The sequence below is a fragment of the Peromyscus maniculatus genome, chromosome X (genome assembly GCF_049852395.1).
Source record: "Peromyscus maniculatus bairdii isolate BWxNUB_F1_BW_parent chromosome X, HU_Pman_BW_mat_3.1, whole genome shotgun sequence".
NCBI classification, from domain to species: Eukaryota; Metazoa; Chordata; class Mammalia; order Rodentia; family Cricetidae; genus Peromyscus; species Peromyscus maniculatus.
The window spans coordinates 124,173,227-124,187,230 of record NC_134875.1 but is presented as its reverse complement, the minus strand read 5'-3'; the positions used below and the strand labels follow the sequence as shown (position 1 = coordinate 124,187,230).

At 36.6% G+C, this 14,004-nt stretch overlaps 1 protein-coding gene across 11 annotated transcripts in view; it reads left to right on the top strand.

Moving 5' to 3' along the window:
* Positions 1-14,004, top strand: part of Jade3 (jade family PHD finger 3) — a 144,351-nt gene that overhangs the window by 75,805 nt on the left and 54,542 nt on the right. For all 11 annotated transcript variants that reach the window (XM_076562015.1, XM_076562010.1, XM_076562013.1 and 8 more), the window contains one exon: positions 10,627-10,784. In XM_076562015.1, coding sequence (XP_076418130.1) covers positions 10,627-10,784 — 158 coding nt within the window. The remainder of the gene's footprint in view (positions 1-10,626; positions 10,785-14,004) is intronic.

Genomic DNA, 14,004 nt, shown 5'->3' with positions numbered 1-14,004 from the left:
AAATTACTCAGTTCATCATTTTTTACCCCAACAACAATCCATAGATGAGAAATGTCTCCGAAAATCTTTGAAAGTCTGTAATCGATCTCTCCTAACTTGCACCTTTTGGGGTTTAATTTTTTGTAGACCTATTTTATGTCCTAAATAATTAATAGAATCTCCTCTTTGTATCTTTTAAGGAACAATTTGTAATTCCCAACAAGGCGATTTTTTCTTTATTTCTTCAAACATTCTTTCTAAGGAATAATGATAAATTATAAATTCAGGAAATTGCTCTTCCCCCCCACCCCCCTGAATGCTATTCTTGTTCAGTAATTCTAACATTCTGGTCATCTTGGTGTTGGTGCCTATTAATTGTCTATTCTCATTCCTAGTTCTTAGTATAGCAACTAATTTTCTATTGTACTCTGAACTTTTTTGTTATTATGTTATAAGACACTGAATCTATTTAAATCTTTTCTTTTATCAAACCTTTGCTGTAAGCCAGATGTAACATGAATTGCTAAACTGTCTTATTAATAAAAAAAAATCCAGAGCCAGATATTGGGTAATTTCTGAGAACAAGTCACAGCTAACCTTACCTCACCAACTCCTCAGCTGATCTTGTTTCTTCAGACTAAAAGCCTCTGAGTCCTCACTGGAATAGAGCTCAGCTGAACTGCTGCTTAAAAGTTTAAAAGCATCTAGTTTCTGGTCGTCATGTCTTATATACCTTTCCGCTTTCTGCCATCACTTCTTAGGATTAAAGGTGTGTGCCACCATGCCTGGCTCTGTTTCCAGTGTGGCCTTGAACTCACAGATAACCAGATGGCTCTCTGCCTCCAGAATGCTAGGACTAAGGGTGTGTGCCACCACTGTCTGGCCTCTATGTCTAATCTAGTGGCTGTTCTGTTCCCTGACCCCAGATAAGTTTTATTAGGGTACACAATATACTGGAGCACACAATATATCACCACAATTTGCTATAACCAGGGTAGTGGGAATAAAAGTGCTGTTTCTACCAGTGGCAGGATACTTGGGTTCCCCTTCTCAGTTCTGCTATTTATCTAGGAGACATGGGATTCTGTTACTACTTGGTAGGGATAGAAATACTCACCTTATTGCCTCAACTAATAGGATGAGTGGTAGTAGCAAGGGGTACCATATTACTGATATGCAGTGATAACAGCTCAGGCTATCTAGCTAGTTTGTGCTGACACCACCTTGACAAGGGGAACTCCTTACTAATAATAGATAGGAGTAGACATCAAGGTTTCTCCGTTGGTAGCCTTTAATACCATGTTAGTTATCCTATAAAGACAATACATAGTTTAGGAGTGTAATTCAGTTGATAGAGCATTTGCCTAGCATCCCAGCCCTTAGGAGGTAGAAGCAGGAGAATCATAAGTTCATAGGTCATCCTCTTGCTACACAGTGAGCTAGAGATCTACCTGGACTACATGAGACACATCTCCTCTGTCTCAAAATTTTTCAATATATTTTTTAAAATATAATCCTCATACAGCTTATCAACTCGAAGTATAATATTAAATAGGTTCTAGTATATCCACAGTTATGTATCCTTTACCACAATCTAAATTTAGAATATTTCATCACTCCTATAAGAAACCCCTTCACGCATAGCAGTTAACTCCCCAGTCTCCCTGTTCCTAGGCCTTGAAAACCACTATCTCTGGATTTGCCTATTCTAGACATTTCTTATAAGTGGAATCATGCAGTATTTGGTTTTTGTGTCTAGTTTCTTTTCACTTAGTATACTGTTTTCAAGGTTAACCCATGTTGTACTACATACCAGTACCTCATTCATTTTTATAACCAAATGATACTACATTGTATAAACAACCACATTTTGTTTATTTATTCATCGGTTGATAGATATTTGCATTGTTTCTAGTTTTTAGCTATTATGACTTAACATATTTTCAGTTGTCTTAAATTCTTGGATCATATAGTAACTGTTTAATCATTTGAAGAGCTCTCCGGCTGTTTTCTAAAGTGGTGTCAGCATTTTTCAAACTTACCAGAAGTGTATACTGGTGTTTGAATTTGTTATCACTCTGAGTACCACGGATTTCAGATTCTTTAGTGACCTTCTTGTCTGCCCTCTTGACTTAGGGTCTTAGGGTCCCTTTGTTCTTGTCTTTAGAGATCCTGTCTCTGGTAGCATTCCCAGTTGTTAGCCACTCTTACTATCAGTAGAGGCTTTCACTTGGTGGTAGGATCTGGGGAAGAGGCATCAAATATTATGATGATTTGTTTTCTTCTGGAAGACAGTCATTGAAGTATAATATGAATTTTCTTTTTCTTTATGGTTCAATTAGCTACATTAATAGCTATTTTTAATATTGTATCAGTAAGATTGCTATGCATGCTTCTCCCAATTTATCTGTTAAAGAGATTTTAGTAAAGTTTTATGACTTTCACATGTGATTCAGAGGTTTTATATAGCTTCTGAAAATTATATAGAGAGTTTTAAGGGTGTTTCTTACAGGGAATTTTTTTTTCTTGAGCCAGTAACCCTCCCCAAAGTGCTCATACTCTTGTTTTTTGTTTGTTTGTGTTTTATTTTTATTTTGACGAGGGAAGAGTTGAGAAAGGGTTTCACACTGTAGCTCATGCTAGTCTCGAATTGGTTATGTTACCCAGGCTGTCCTCAAACACTCAGAGTTCTGTGATTACAGATGTGTTCCATCATATAGGCCTCAGGACCCATACTGTTTGATTTTTTTAATGAGTGTACAAAATAGTTTTTTCATTATGATAGCTTCACACATGTATATCTTCCACTTTGCTCATGGTTACCAACCCCATTACATTTTTTAGTTCTACCTCCACCTTCCCATTAGTTTCTTACCTGTTAGTGTCCCTTCTAGTTTTCATGTTACTATATTTCTGTAATTTTGTCTTTTTTTGTCAGACCTGAGAACCCAAACCCAGAGCCTTGCACTTGCTAGGCAAGTGCTCTACCACTGAGCTTAATTCCCAGCCTTATGTTATTATATTTTTAAATCCAGATTCTCCACATATGAAAGAAAATATGGCTTGTTTGTCTTTTTGAGTCTAGCTTATTTCACTTAATATGATTATCATCTCTAGTTTCATCTATTTTTCTACAGATTACCTAATTTTGTTCTTTTTTATTAAAGATTTATTTTATTATTTGTGTGTGTGTGTGCGTGCATGCAGGTGTCCTGCACCAAGAAGATGGTACTAGATACCTTAGATTCCTTTTTAGTATATTCCCAGGAGTAGCATAAGTAGGTCATATAGTAGTTCTATTTTTAGTTTTAAGAGGAACCTCCATACTGATTTCCTTAGTGGTTAGACTAGTTTATATTTCTACCAGCAGTGTATATAGGTCTCCCTCTCCTAAATCTTTGTCAGTATTTGTTCTCTGTGTGTCTCTCTGTCTCTTTTTCTCTTTGTCTGTCTATCTGTCTGTCTGAATTGATATTCTAGTTGGATTCATAGTGAGGCCTCCTTTGTTTCTACAAGCATCTGTGATGCCAAATGCATACACAGTGTTGGACTTGGCATAGCTTCTGGACTGTATGTTAGCTTGTGAATCTCTTCTTTGACCATAAATGAGCAGTTATCTGGTAAATACAAAGTCCTTTTGTTTCTGGAACTTTGGGGAAAACCACTACTGCATCTAAAATAGACACACAATTAAGAACTTGTAAAACTTCTCACCTTCATTGTCTATAAAGAATATATTTATAACTTTAATTTACAATCTTTAACTTGGCAACTAATGTTTATGTTTTTCTTATGAAGTTTCTGTATTACCTGTGACTTCTAGAATGTTAGTTCATATTCTTGCTAGGGCTCTTGCTTGGGAATCCTGCTGGTTTTGGAGTCAAACAATGCACATGTTCATTAAGTAACCATCTCACATCTTTCTCACTTTCTCAACAATTACTTGATTGACTCGATAGAACTCAACTATATACTTCTTGATTGCTTTTAGAAAGGAAGCTGAAACTAATGGTGTTATTAAAATAATTCCACCTAATATTCATTAACAGCCACAGTGAACCCAATACAATGCTGAGCCTTTTATACAAATATATGTATTTAATCCTTAAAACAACACTTATGAACAATGTTACTATCCCCATGTTATAGATAAGTAAAGTGAGAAAGAGAATTTAGATAATTTGCTGAAAACTAGACCAAACCAGGTAGTTTATCACAGTACCTTTTTTCCTTTCTTTAAAAATGTTTAGCTGTATAAAACATTTTCTAAGTTTAAACATCAAACTATAAAATAAAATACATTTTAAAAGATCCAGCTTTTGGGGTTGGGGATTTAACTCAGTGGTAGAGCGCTTGCCTAGCAAGTGCAAGGCCCTGGGTTCGGTCCTCATCCCTGAAATAATGAAAAAAAAAATCCAGCTTTCGTTTCCCTCTGCCTCTCATAAGAATGGATTTGTTGCTGGGCAGTGGTGGCGCATGCCTTTAATCCCAGCACTCGGGAGGCAGAGTCATGTGGATCTCTGTGAGTTCGAGGCCAGCCTGGGCTACAAAGTTAGTTTCAGGAAAAGGTGCAAAACTACACAGAGAAACCCTGTCTTGAAAAAATTCCAAAAAAAAAAAAAAACAGAATGGATTTGTTGTAATTTGCAAATTTGGTCTTGTCTTGGTCTTTGTTTCATGCCCTTATTCCCTTCCACCCTAGGATGCTGCAGGAATAAGGCTCTCACCACATATAAGCACTGTCATCTTAGAACTTCCAAATTCTAGAGCTATGAGCCAGATAAATCTGTTTTTTTAAATGAGTCAATCTCAAATACTATATAACAATAAGATACAGTCTAAGATATTCCCTTCCCTTTGCTTCACCTCACCTGCACATCCTTTTATAGTTTATTTATGAAAATACATTCAAATATGCATATATATATATCTCCATCAGGAAATGCTTTAGCTATTTTCTTTATGTTCATATTTTTTAAATGTTGAGAATACCTTTTCTAATTAAAAATAGGTTCATAAGACAAGTGTAGTAAATATATTTATCACTTTGCAGATATCGAGCTGACTGCTGAACCTACATATCTATCCCCCTCTTCAGCATTGCCTCATGCTTGAAATAGTTGACTTATTGTAGCATGAATCTTAAAATGTTCTTATTAATAAAATCAAACCTAGCCGGGCGGTGGTGGCGCACGCCTTTAATCCCAGCACTCGGGAGGCAGAGCCAGGCGGATCTCTGTGAGTTCGAGGCCAGCCTGGGCTACCAAGTGAGTCCCAGGAAAGGCGCAAAGCTACACAGAGAAACTCTGTCTCGAAAACCAAAAAAAAAAAAAAAATAAGATCAAACCTGAAGCCAGGTATTGGGGTGAATGCTGGAAGATCAGAGAAGCAGAACAAGCCACAGCTACCTCACCTCGCCAGTTCCTCAGCAGATCCTGTTTCCTCAGACTGGAAGCCTCTGAGTCCTTATCCAAATGAATCTCAGCTCAGTTGCTTCTTGAAAGCCTGAATGCTTAACCAGCCTAGTTCCTGGTTTTCCATGCCCTATATACCTTTCTGCTTTCTGCCCTCACTTCCTGGGATTAAAGGCTGTGTCTCCATGCCTGGCTGTTTCCAATGTGGCCTTGAACTCACATAGATCCAGACAGATTTCTGCCTCTGAAATGGTAGGATTAAAGGCGTTAAGGCCACCATTTTCTGGCCTCTGTATCTAGTGGCTGTTCTGTTCTCTGACCCCAGATAAGTTTATTAGGGTGCACAATACTTTGGGGAACACAATACCACCACAACTTACATATCATGATAGTCCAGACTTTTATACTATGGTTTGAGTAAAAATGCTAATCTAGAAAACTTGGGTCTGACACGTTTTAATATAACTAACTTATAAAGCTGAAATTGGGCTTGATCACATAAGCCATCTGTTTTTCTCAAAAGGGGGAAGGGAAAACTGTACTAGCTGTTGGATTTACTTGCTTAAGAAAAATGAGTATAGGTTGGTTGGTTAGTCTGCAATTTGAGCTTCCCCAGACTTTGCAGAGTACCTGATCCCTGGAGGTTTAGTATTTCTGGAACCATGGGCAAGGACCAGATGTCCTTAGTCTCCGCTCTCCTTGTCTGTACTCTTTTTTTAAGTTACTCTTCTGTTTGATAAATATATGTATTAGCTTCCTAGGCCTTGGTTAATAAATTACCACAAAGTAGGTGACTTTTAAAATAATAGAGGTTTATTCTCTGTTCTAGAGTCTAGAAGTCCAAAATCAGCCAGTCTGAACTCGAGAGGTTTTATGGGGAGATTCCATAATTCTTTCAGTTTCTGGTAGCATTTATTGATTTTGTTTGTTGATTTTTTTTATCAGTGCATCACCCAATCACTGCCTCCCACTCCTTTTCTCAAAGATCTCCTTCTGCCTTTATCTAGTAAGAGCATTTACTACCAGATTTACAGTCCATGCCAACATTCCATAATTATCTCTTTGCCAGATCCTTAACTTAATAAAGCTGCAAAATCTCTTTCTCTAAACATTTAAACATCTGTAAATTCTGGAAATTAGGATGTGGTCATTCAACCTACTAACATGTTTCCAGGCTACCTAAGAAACCATATAGAACAGATTTTCATAAGCAGAGTTATAAAGTATGAACACATTGCTTATACTGTGTCATTTGATGGTATGGCTTTTAAAGTTCATACTGTAATTTTATTTTAAAGTCCATAGTGTGGTTTTATAATCAGTTGATATATTTTATAAGCAGGTCTGGAGAGGTGACTTAGCAGTTAAGAGTACTTACCACTCTTGTAGAGGAACTGAGTTCAGTTCCCATCATCCTGATAGCAGCTCACAACCACCTGTAACTCAGGGATCTGATGCCCTTTTCTCCTCTGTGGGCACCAGGCATGTGGTGTATATAGATATATGCAGGCAAAGCATGTACATAAAAGTAAATAAATCTTTCTTTAAAGAACATCACTTGGAAAATAATGACATATTTGGGGCTGTTGTCAAATATTTAGCTCTAGTTGTCTTTTCCAGATTTAAGATAGGATTACCACAATACTAGCTTTTCTTTCTTTCTTTTTTTTTTTTTTTTTTTTTTGGTTTTTGGAGGAAGTGTTTCTCTGTGTAGCTTTGCGCCTTTCCTGGAGCTCGCTCTGTAGACCAGGCTGGCCTCGAACTCACAGAGATCGCCTGCCTCTGCCTCCTGAGTGCTGGGATTAAAGGCGTGCGCCACTACCACCCTGCTACTACCTTTTCTCAAAGACATTAGTTATTATGTCTACTGCTACTTAGCCACTGGCTCGTTAAAAGCACTCTAGTAATTTATAAAAATGGGTTATATTGTTCAGCAAAATGATTTATTGTCTCCTAATAACTCAGAAGAACACTGAGCTCTGTGCAAAACATGGTAAACAATTATGTCTATGATCTCTTATCTACTTATATGAGACATTATGTAAGAAACCACCAGTTTTTGCTTCTTGTAGCCTTAGCTTAGCCAGGATTCTTAGTAAAATCATTTTGTTGCCACCTGACCACCTTTGTGTTTAATATAGACGACTTCTATGCTGTGCTCTAAAAATCTTCCCTAAGTGAAACCAACAAATATTTTCAATTGTCCCTACAAAGTAGGAAATGAGGTGATGTCTTCCTCATTTAAATGTCACCATTTGATTATGTAATAGTTTGGCCTTATACTTTGTAAAAATGATGTCAGTTTAAACATGACTGTAGCTCCTGAGAATTCATTGCTCATAATATGTACTTCCACTTTCAGCTTATACAGAATTTGGACATTCTCCTTTGAGAGACTTGATAAGCATATTAAAGACCAAAATTTGCTTGATAGCATCTCTTCCCTTGATTTTCTAGAAATGTAGGCACATTTATCTTAGTCCTGTAAATGGTATGATATTTCATAGTAGGCATTGTGAAGCATAGACTAGTGTATGTATGCTTTCATGTAAAAGTGTGATTCTTTATTAGATGTTAATTTGACATTCTTTACCAAAATTATTGCCATGTTAGCTTAAGAATTTGTGTTATACCTTTTTTGTTCTTTTGATGGCAAGGCAGAATTTTAAGCTGGCTACCATAAACATTTGAATCACGTTTCCTGGCTAATTTACATGAGTCCAAACTATAACTATGTACATTAATCATTGCCTTACCTCTGACATTTGAACTTCCTATACAGCTAGGTCTCTCTGCAAGAGATGGAGTTTAGGCCTTCATTAAGAGTCTCTTGGGCCATAGTATATTTATCATTCATATCCTTCTCACTCATGAGTAATTCACTGATAATGAAAATCATTGATAAGCTGGCTAAGATAAAGTTCTGAATATAAAGATAACTTAGAATAAAGCTATCTATTTTCCAAAGTGTAATGTATCTCTAGGTGTACACACATGCACTTGTGTGTACATGTGAGTAAAAAATGCACATCTGGTAAAGAAAGAAACAGAAAATATAGCATAATGCATGTAATTATAAAATATGACATAGTTGAAGGATTATGCACAGTGGTTTTTGTCTATAATACTAGTATGTAGGAGGCTGCGGCAGGAGGATATCCACAAGTTTGAGACCAGCCTGGGCTACAGTCTTAAACCTTGCTTTATAAAAAAAAATGGGAACATAGATAATATAGCTCAGTGGTAGATAAGAAGCCCAAGGTTGAATCAGCTCCAACACCACTAGGGGTGGGGGATTAAACAGAACACATCTTAGAGTATCACACAGATTAAGTAAATAAGAACAAATTAGGAAATAGAAGTTCTAAAGAACATACATAGTAAGGTAGATCTAACTAATAGCTATCAAACTGTGTATTTTGCTACTAGAGACAATAAAGAATATACTTTCTCAAGTGCCTTAAAAGTGCATATCCAGAATAAGATAAAATATTTTCACAAAACATCAGTAATTTCCATTAAATAGGAAACAAGCAACTGTGACAATTTGAGAAGCAAGATGTTTTTATAGTCTTCTAAGTGTCTACTCCAAGATATTTACACTACAAAAGGAAAATATACTAACCTAACAGCAATGAAAACTAGTGAGACAGCATCTGAAGAAATTTAACACGATACTGTCTGAACTGAGTAGTCAAATTTCAGTAAACACGACATTTAACATACATCCTTGATAGAATAAGAACACAGCAATTTTTCTGTGATATTCTTACCAAAAGAACCCTAAAACCCAAACATGTATATCCTCAAACCAGTAAGAACACACCAGACACTTCTCAATTGGCAGGACACACTCCAAAATATTTTACAAATGTTCTTCAAGTGTCAATCATGAAAGACAGGGAAAGACTGAAAAGTTCTCACAGATTAGAAGATACCAAGGAGCCAGGCAGTGGTGGCACACTCCTTTAATCCCTGCACTCCGGAGCAGAGGCAGTCAGATCTCTGTGAGTTCGAGGTCAGCCTGGTATACAGAGCAAGTTCCAGGACAGGTTCCAAAGCTACACAGAGAAACACTCTCAAAAAAAAAAAAGAAGATACTAAGGAGGTATAACTATGTTTGTAATACAAGATCCTCGGTTGAACTCCAGAACAGAAAGATACTAAGGAAAATGGGTGAAAATTGAATAAAGTCTATAGATTAGGTGATGGTATGTTGTAATGTTAGTTTCTTAATTTAGGAGCCAATATAGCAATTCAGGCCTGTAATCCCAGCAATTATAAGGCTGAGGCAGCAAGATTCCTGTAAGTTCTTATCAACATTAGCTAGAGTGTGATCTTTCTTCAAAACTAAATCAAAATATTTCTGGTTTAGATAAATTTATTCTGAGGCCAGGTATGGTGGCACATGCCTTTACTCCCAGCACTAAGATCCAGAAGCAGGAGAATCTCTTAGTTTGAGGCCAACCTGGTCTACCTAGCAAGTTCCAGGTCAGCCAGGGATATGCAATAAGACCCTGTCTCAAAGCAAAACAATTTGAACAATTTACTCTGATCATTTAAGATAGTAATAGTATGTGAAACTATCTGAAGGATATATAAGAATACTGTACCATTTTTATAATTTTTTTAAAGTTTTATTTATTATGCATGCAGTGTTCTGCCTGCATGCCAGAAGAGGGCGCCAGATCTCATTACAGATGGTTGTGAGCCACCATGTGGTTGCTGGGAATTGAACTCAGGATCTTTGGAAGAACAGCCAGGGCTCTTAACCGCTGAGCCATCTCTCCAGCCCGCATTTTCATAATTCTTTTGTGCAGGATTTAAGATTGTCTCAAAGTAAAGTATAATTATTTCTAGGTAAAGTTTTAAATGAGGCAATGCCTAAATAGTTAGAAGTTATTAGCAGATATTTATTACTTTAAGAGAGTTAAGGATTGTTTCTTTTATTAAAATAAATCCTTTGGAATAACCTATATTGTTTATTTAAATTCAAAGACCAAAAAAAAAAATACTGAAAGGACTTCTTTTACCCTTTATTAAATCCAGAACAGCTGGCTTCCCTGTCAGTATGTCAAATCTTCCCAAACAGAAATTGTCATTCCCATTTAGGAATCAGGAGATGTTTCTCTTATTGGAAATAAATGTTGAGCAGGGATAATCTTTTTTAAAAGAACATTAAACAGTATCAGTTTCATAGTGATTTTAAAGTATGTGCAATGTATCTTTCCAGGTATTCCGAAAGGACCTCATCAGTGCCATGAAAATTCCTGACTCTCATCATGTTAATCCTGACAGCTATTACCTCTTTACTGACACATGGAAAGAAGAATGGGAAAAGGGAGTGCAAGTACCAGCCAATCCAGACTCTGTTCCAACACCTTCTCTCAGGTATTGGCATGTTTACAACTTTGACTTAGGGAAAGAGCTCTCTTGGTTTTCTGTGTATTTCTAACATACAGAGTTAACCTAACTCACAAACCAGATCATGATTGATCAATAAATCCCAGCTTGTTTATCTAAGAAATTTATAAGATGAAATGCTTTGAAGTCCAATCTAAAATTAGGAAAAGGTTTCTCCAAGATTTCCATATCTGATTCGGCCATCGGTAGCATTTATTAGTCTTTGAAGAGATAACTTTCCCATAGGAAATTGCTTCAATATAAGTGGAGCCTCATTAGTGATGGTACTAATAAGTAGCCAGAGCATATAGTTTCTAAAACAGAAACTCAAATGGAAAGGGAGTAATAGAATAGTTAAGGTGACTGTAAGCACATGACCTTCATTTTAAAGATGTGAAAACAATTAAGATAGAAAGACTGATTTTGTGGAAAAGAGGTTTTATTCCAGAGGATGTAGTAAGGTCTTCAAGAGTAGTGCTGATTTAGAAACCATTTGATCCTACTGGTTTTGGTGTTCCCAGTGCTTTACACAAGTCTGACATGAAGTAGAATGTTCAATATAAGTTTGAGCGAATGCAAGAATGAATAAGTAGAACACACAGCTCCAGATAAAGGGCTGGTAGAACCTTTTGGTTACTGTGAGAAAGTATAGATCTCATTGTACATTTATTTCTACTACTTAATAAAGTACCTTTTTTCAGATAGTGTCTCACTGTATGGCCTAGGGAGGCCTTGAACTCACTATATACCCAGAATAGCTTCCTTCTGCCTCAGCCCTCTGAGTATTGGGATTACAACCATACCTAATACATGTTAGATTCTTAAAGGATAGAGATAAACATCCTTAATTTCTTTACTCCTATCACCAGGTTCATATGTCCTATTTATACTCTAGAAGTGGTTATTGAATCACTTCTAGGAATGCAGACCCAGGTACCCCACACTCTGTTAAGGAAAGCTCCCAAACCCTTTCTTGTTTAACGCACATTCAAAGTTTCACTTGCTTATCATTGACCATCTCCTGCCTCCTAAACAGAATAACATCAGGAGTGAAGAGAGAGAGAGAGAGAGAGAGAGAGAGAGAGAGAGAGAGAGAGAGAGAGAGAGAGAGAGAGAGAGAAGGTCATATTTTCATGTCTTTGCTGTCATATTTTTATATAAATATAATGACCCATGTGCTGCATTTTCCATTAATACTCCAAGGACTATTGAAACACCTCAATGTTTGGTCTTGGTAGTAAGTCAGTATATCAAATATACTTTATTGGGGGATAATTTTGGGGGATAAGTGGAGGATGTACTACTTTAAAAATTACATCTATCTGATAAGTAGCACAATAAACTTAGGATGGTTTAAGAAGAGTAAATTTAGAGATTGAGAGCTTCCTCTCACAGAGACATATACTCCCTAATCTCCCTAATTCATATGAGCCCTCAGTGCTCTAATATTTGTTCTGAGAATGTAGGATATTTACCATTTTATATGTTGTGATTTTTACTAAATCTCCTCTGTTTCACATAGTTCTTTGCCTATCTTATAAAGCTCTTAATTTTAATTGGCCAAGGTAAGCTACTAAATTAACTATTGATCATATCAAATTCCTTAATGAAATTCAGAACTGGATGCTCTTGATAGGTAGATTGTATTTTCAGTTTCTTAGAAGGTGTCAAATAAGAATTATTCTATAATATATATTTCCTTTGCTTAGCAAAGGTACCTGAAAGATTTGTTAAAAAACAGACTTCTTGCTGGGGCCGTGGTGATACAGGCCTTTAATCCCAGCATTTGTGAAGCAGAGTCAGGCGAACTTGTTTCTATGAGTTCAAGGCCAGCCCAGGCTACATAGCAAATTCCCAGACCAGCCATGGCTACATATAGTGAAACTCTGTCTCAAAAAAAAAAAAAGACTTTTAAACTATATCCTCAGAGCTTTTGATTTGGTAGATCTGAATTGTGAGGATTAAGTTTGTTTTGTTTTGTTGATCTGTATAGGATATCACTGTGTATGTAGCTCCTTGCCACCTCCTGTGTGGGATTCCCACGTGCTGGGACTACAGACATGCAACACTGCACTCAGCTAAAAATTTCTAGCAGTTTCTCACAGTGTTTATACCAATAGTCTAGGAGTGACACTTTGGGAACAATTTTTATGGAATATGTTAATCATATTTCCTATGTTAATCATATTTCCTGAATTTAATAGAATTTAGTGCATATGTGTGCTTGTGTGTATGTGTGTGTGTGTGTGTGTGTGTGTGTGTGTGTGTGTGTGTGCATGCGCGCGCACGCGAGCACATACATATTTAAGTACAAGCATGTGGAATTCCAGGGACAACCTTGGATGCCATTCCTCAGGTGCCATCCATTTTTTTATATTAACTTTGATTTGTATTTATTTTATGCTGAATTTATTCCCAAGCCATAAGTGTTTATGTTTCTTCAGGGATATCTTTTTATTCTGTGCAACTTCTTCTGGCTTAAAGAACAATTTGTTCTTTCTTAGTGAAGATCATCTCAGTGTGACAGAGGGCATTCATGTATGGGTTAATGAGACCATGAACTCTGTAAGTTCAATAGCCCATCTTATTAGGTGCTTTGTTAACCTGTATGTGTCCAATGACTACAGATTCTACATATAAACCCTCAAGTTCAGCATTACTCTTTGCAATTTTAAATATATGCAGCAAAAACTCAGCATTGTTTTTGAAACATAGACCCTATGTCTAGCCCCACTGTGTGACCTGGACACACCTACTCATTTCAATATTATACTACCAAAAGGGCACACATTACTTTTTTAAAGTGACATTTTTCAGATACTTGGTGGCTTTTCTCATGTGCATGCCCTTGATGAATTAGACAAGTTTCAGGGGTATTCCTAAAGGGAATACAAATATTTGAACCTCTTCATTTGTATGATTTTATAGAGTTTTCTAGGCCAAGAGAATAGTGAACTATTTTCACAAGTCACTTCAGGCTACTTAGAAGAAGAATCCTTATTTTTTTCTATTTTAGAGGCAGTCTCTCCCTAGTATGAAATTCTTCAAGTATGATGGCTGGCCAGTAAGCCCCAGGGAATCTGCCTGTCTCCATTTCCCCAGTGCTGGGATTTCAAAATCACACCACTATGCCAGGCTTCTTTTTTGTTTGTCTGCTTGTTTTTATGAGGGTCCTGTGTATCAAACACAGGTTCTTGTGTTTGCAAAG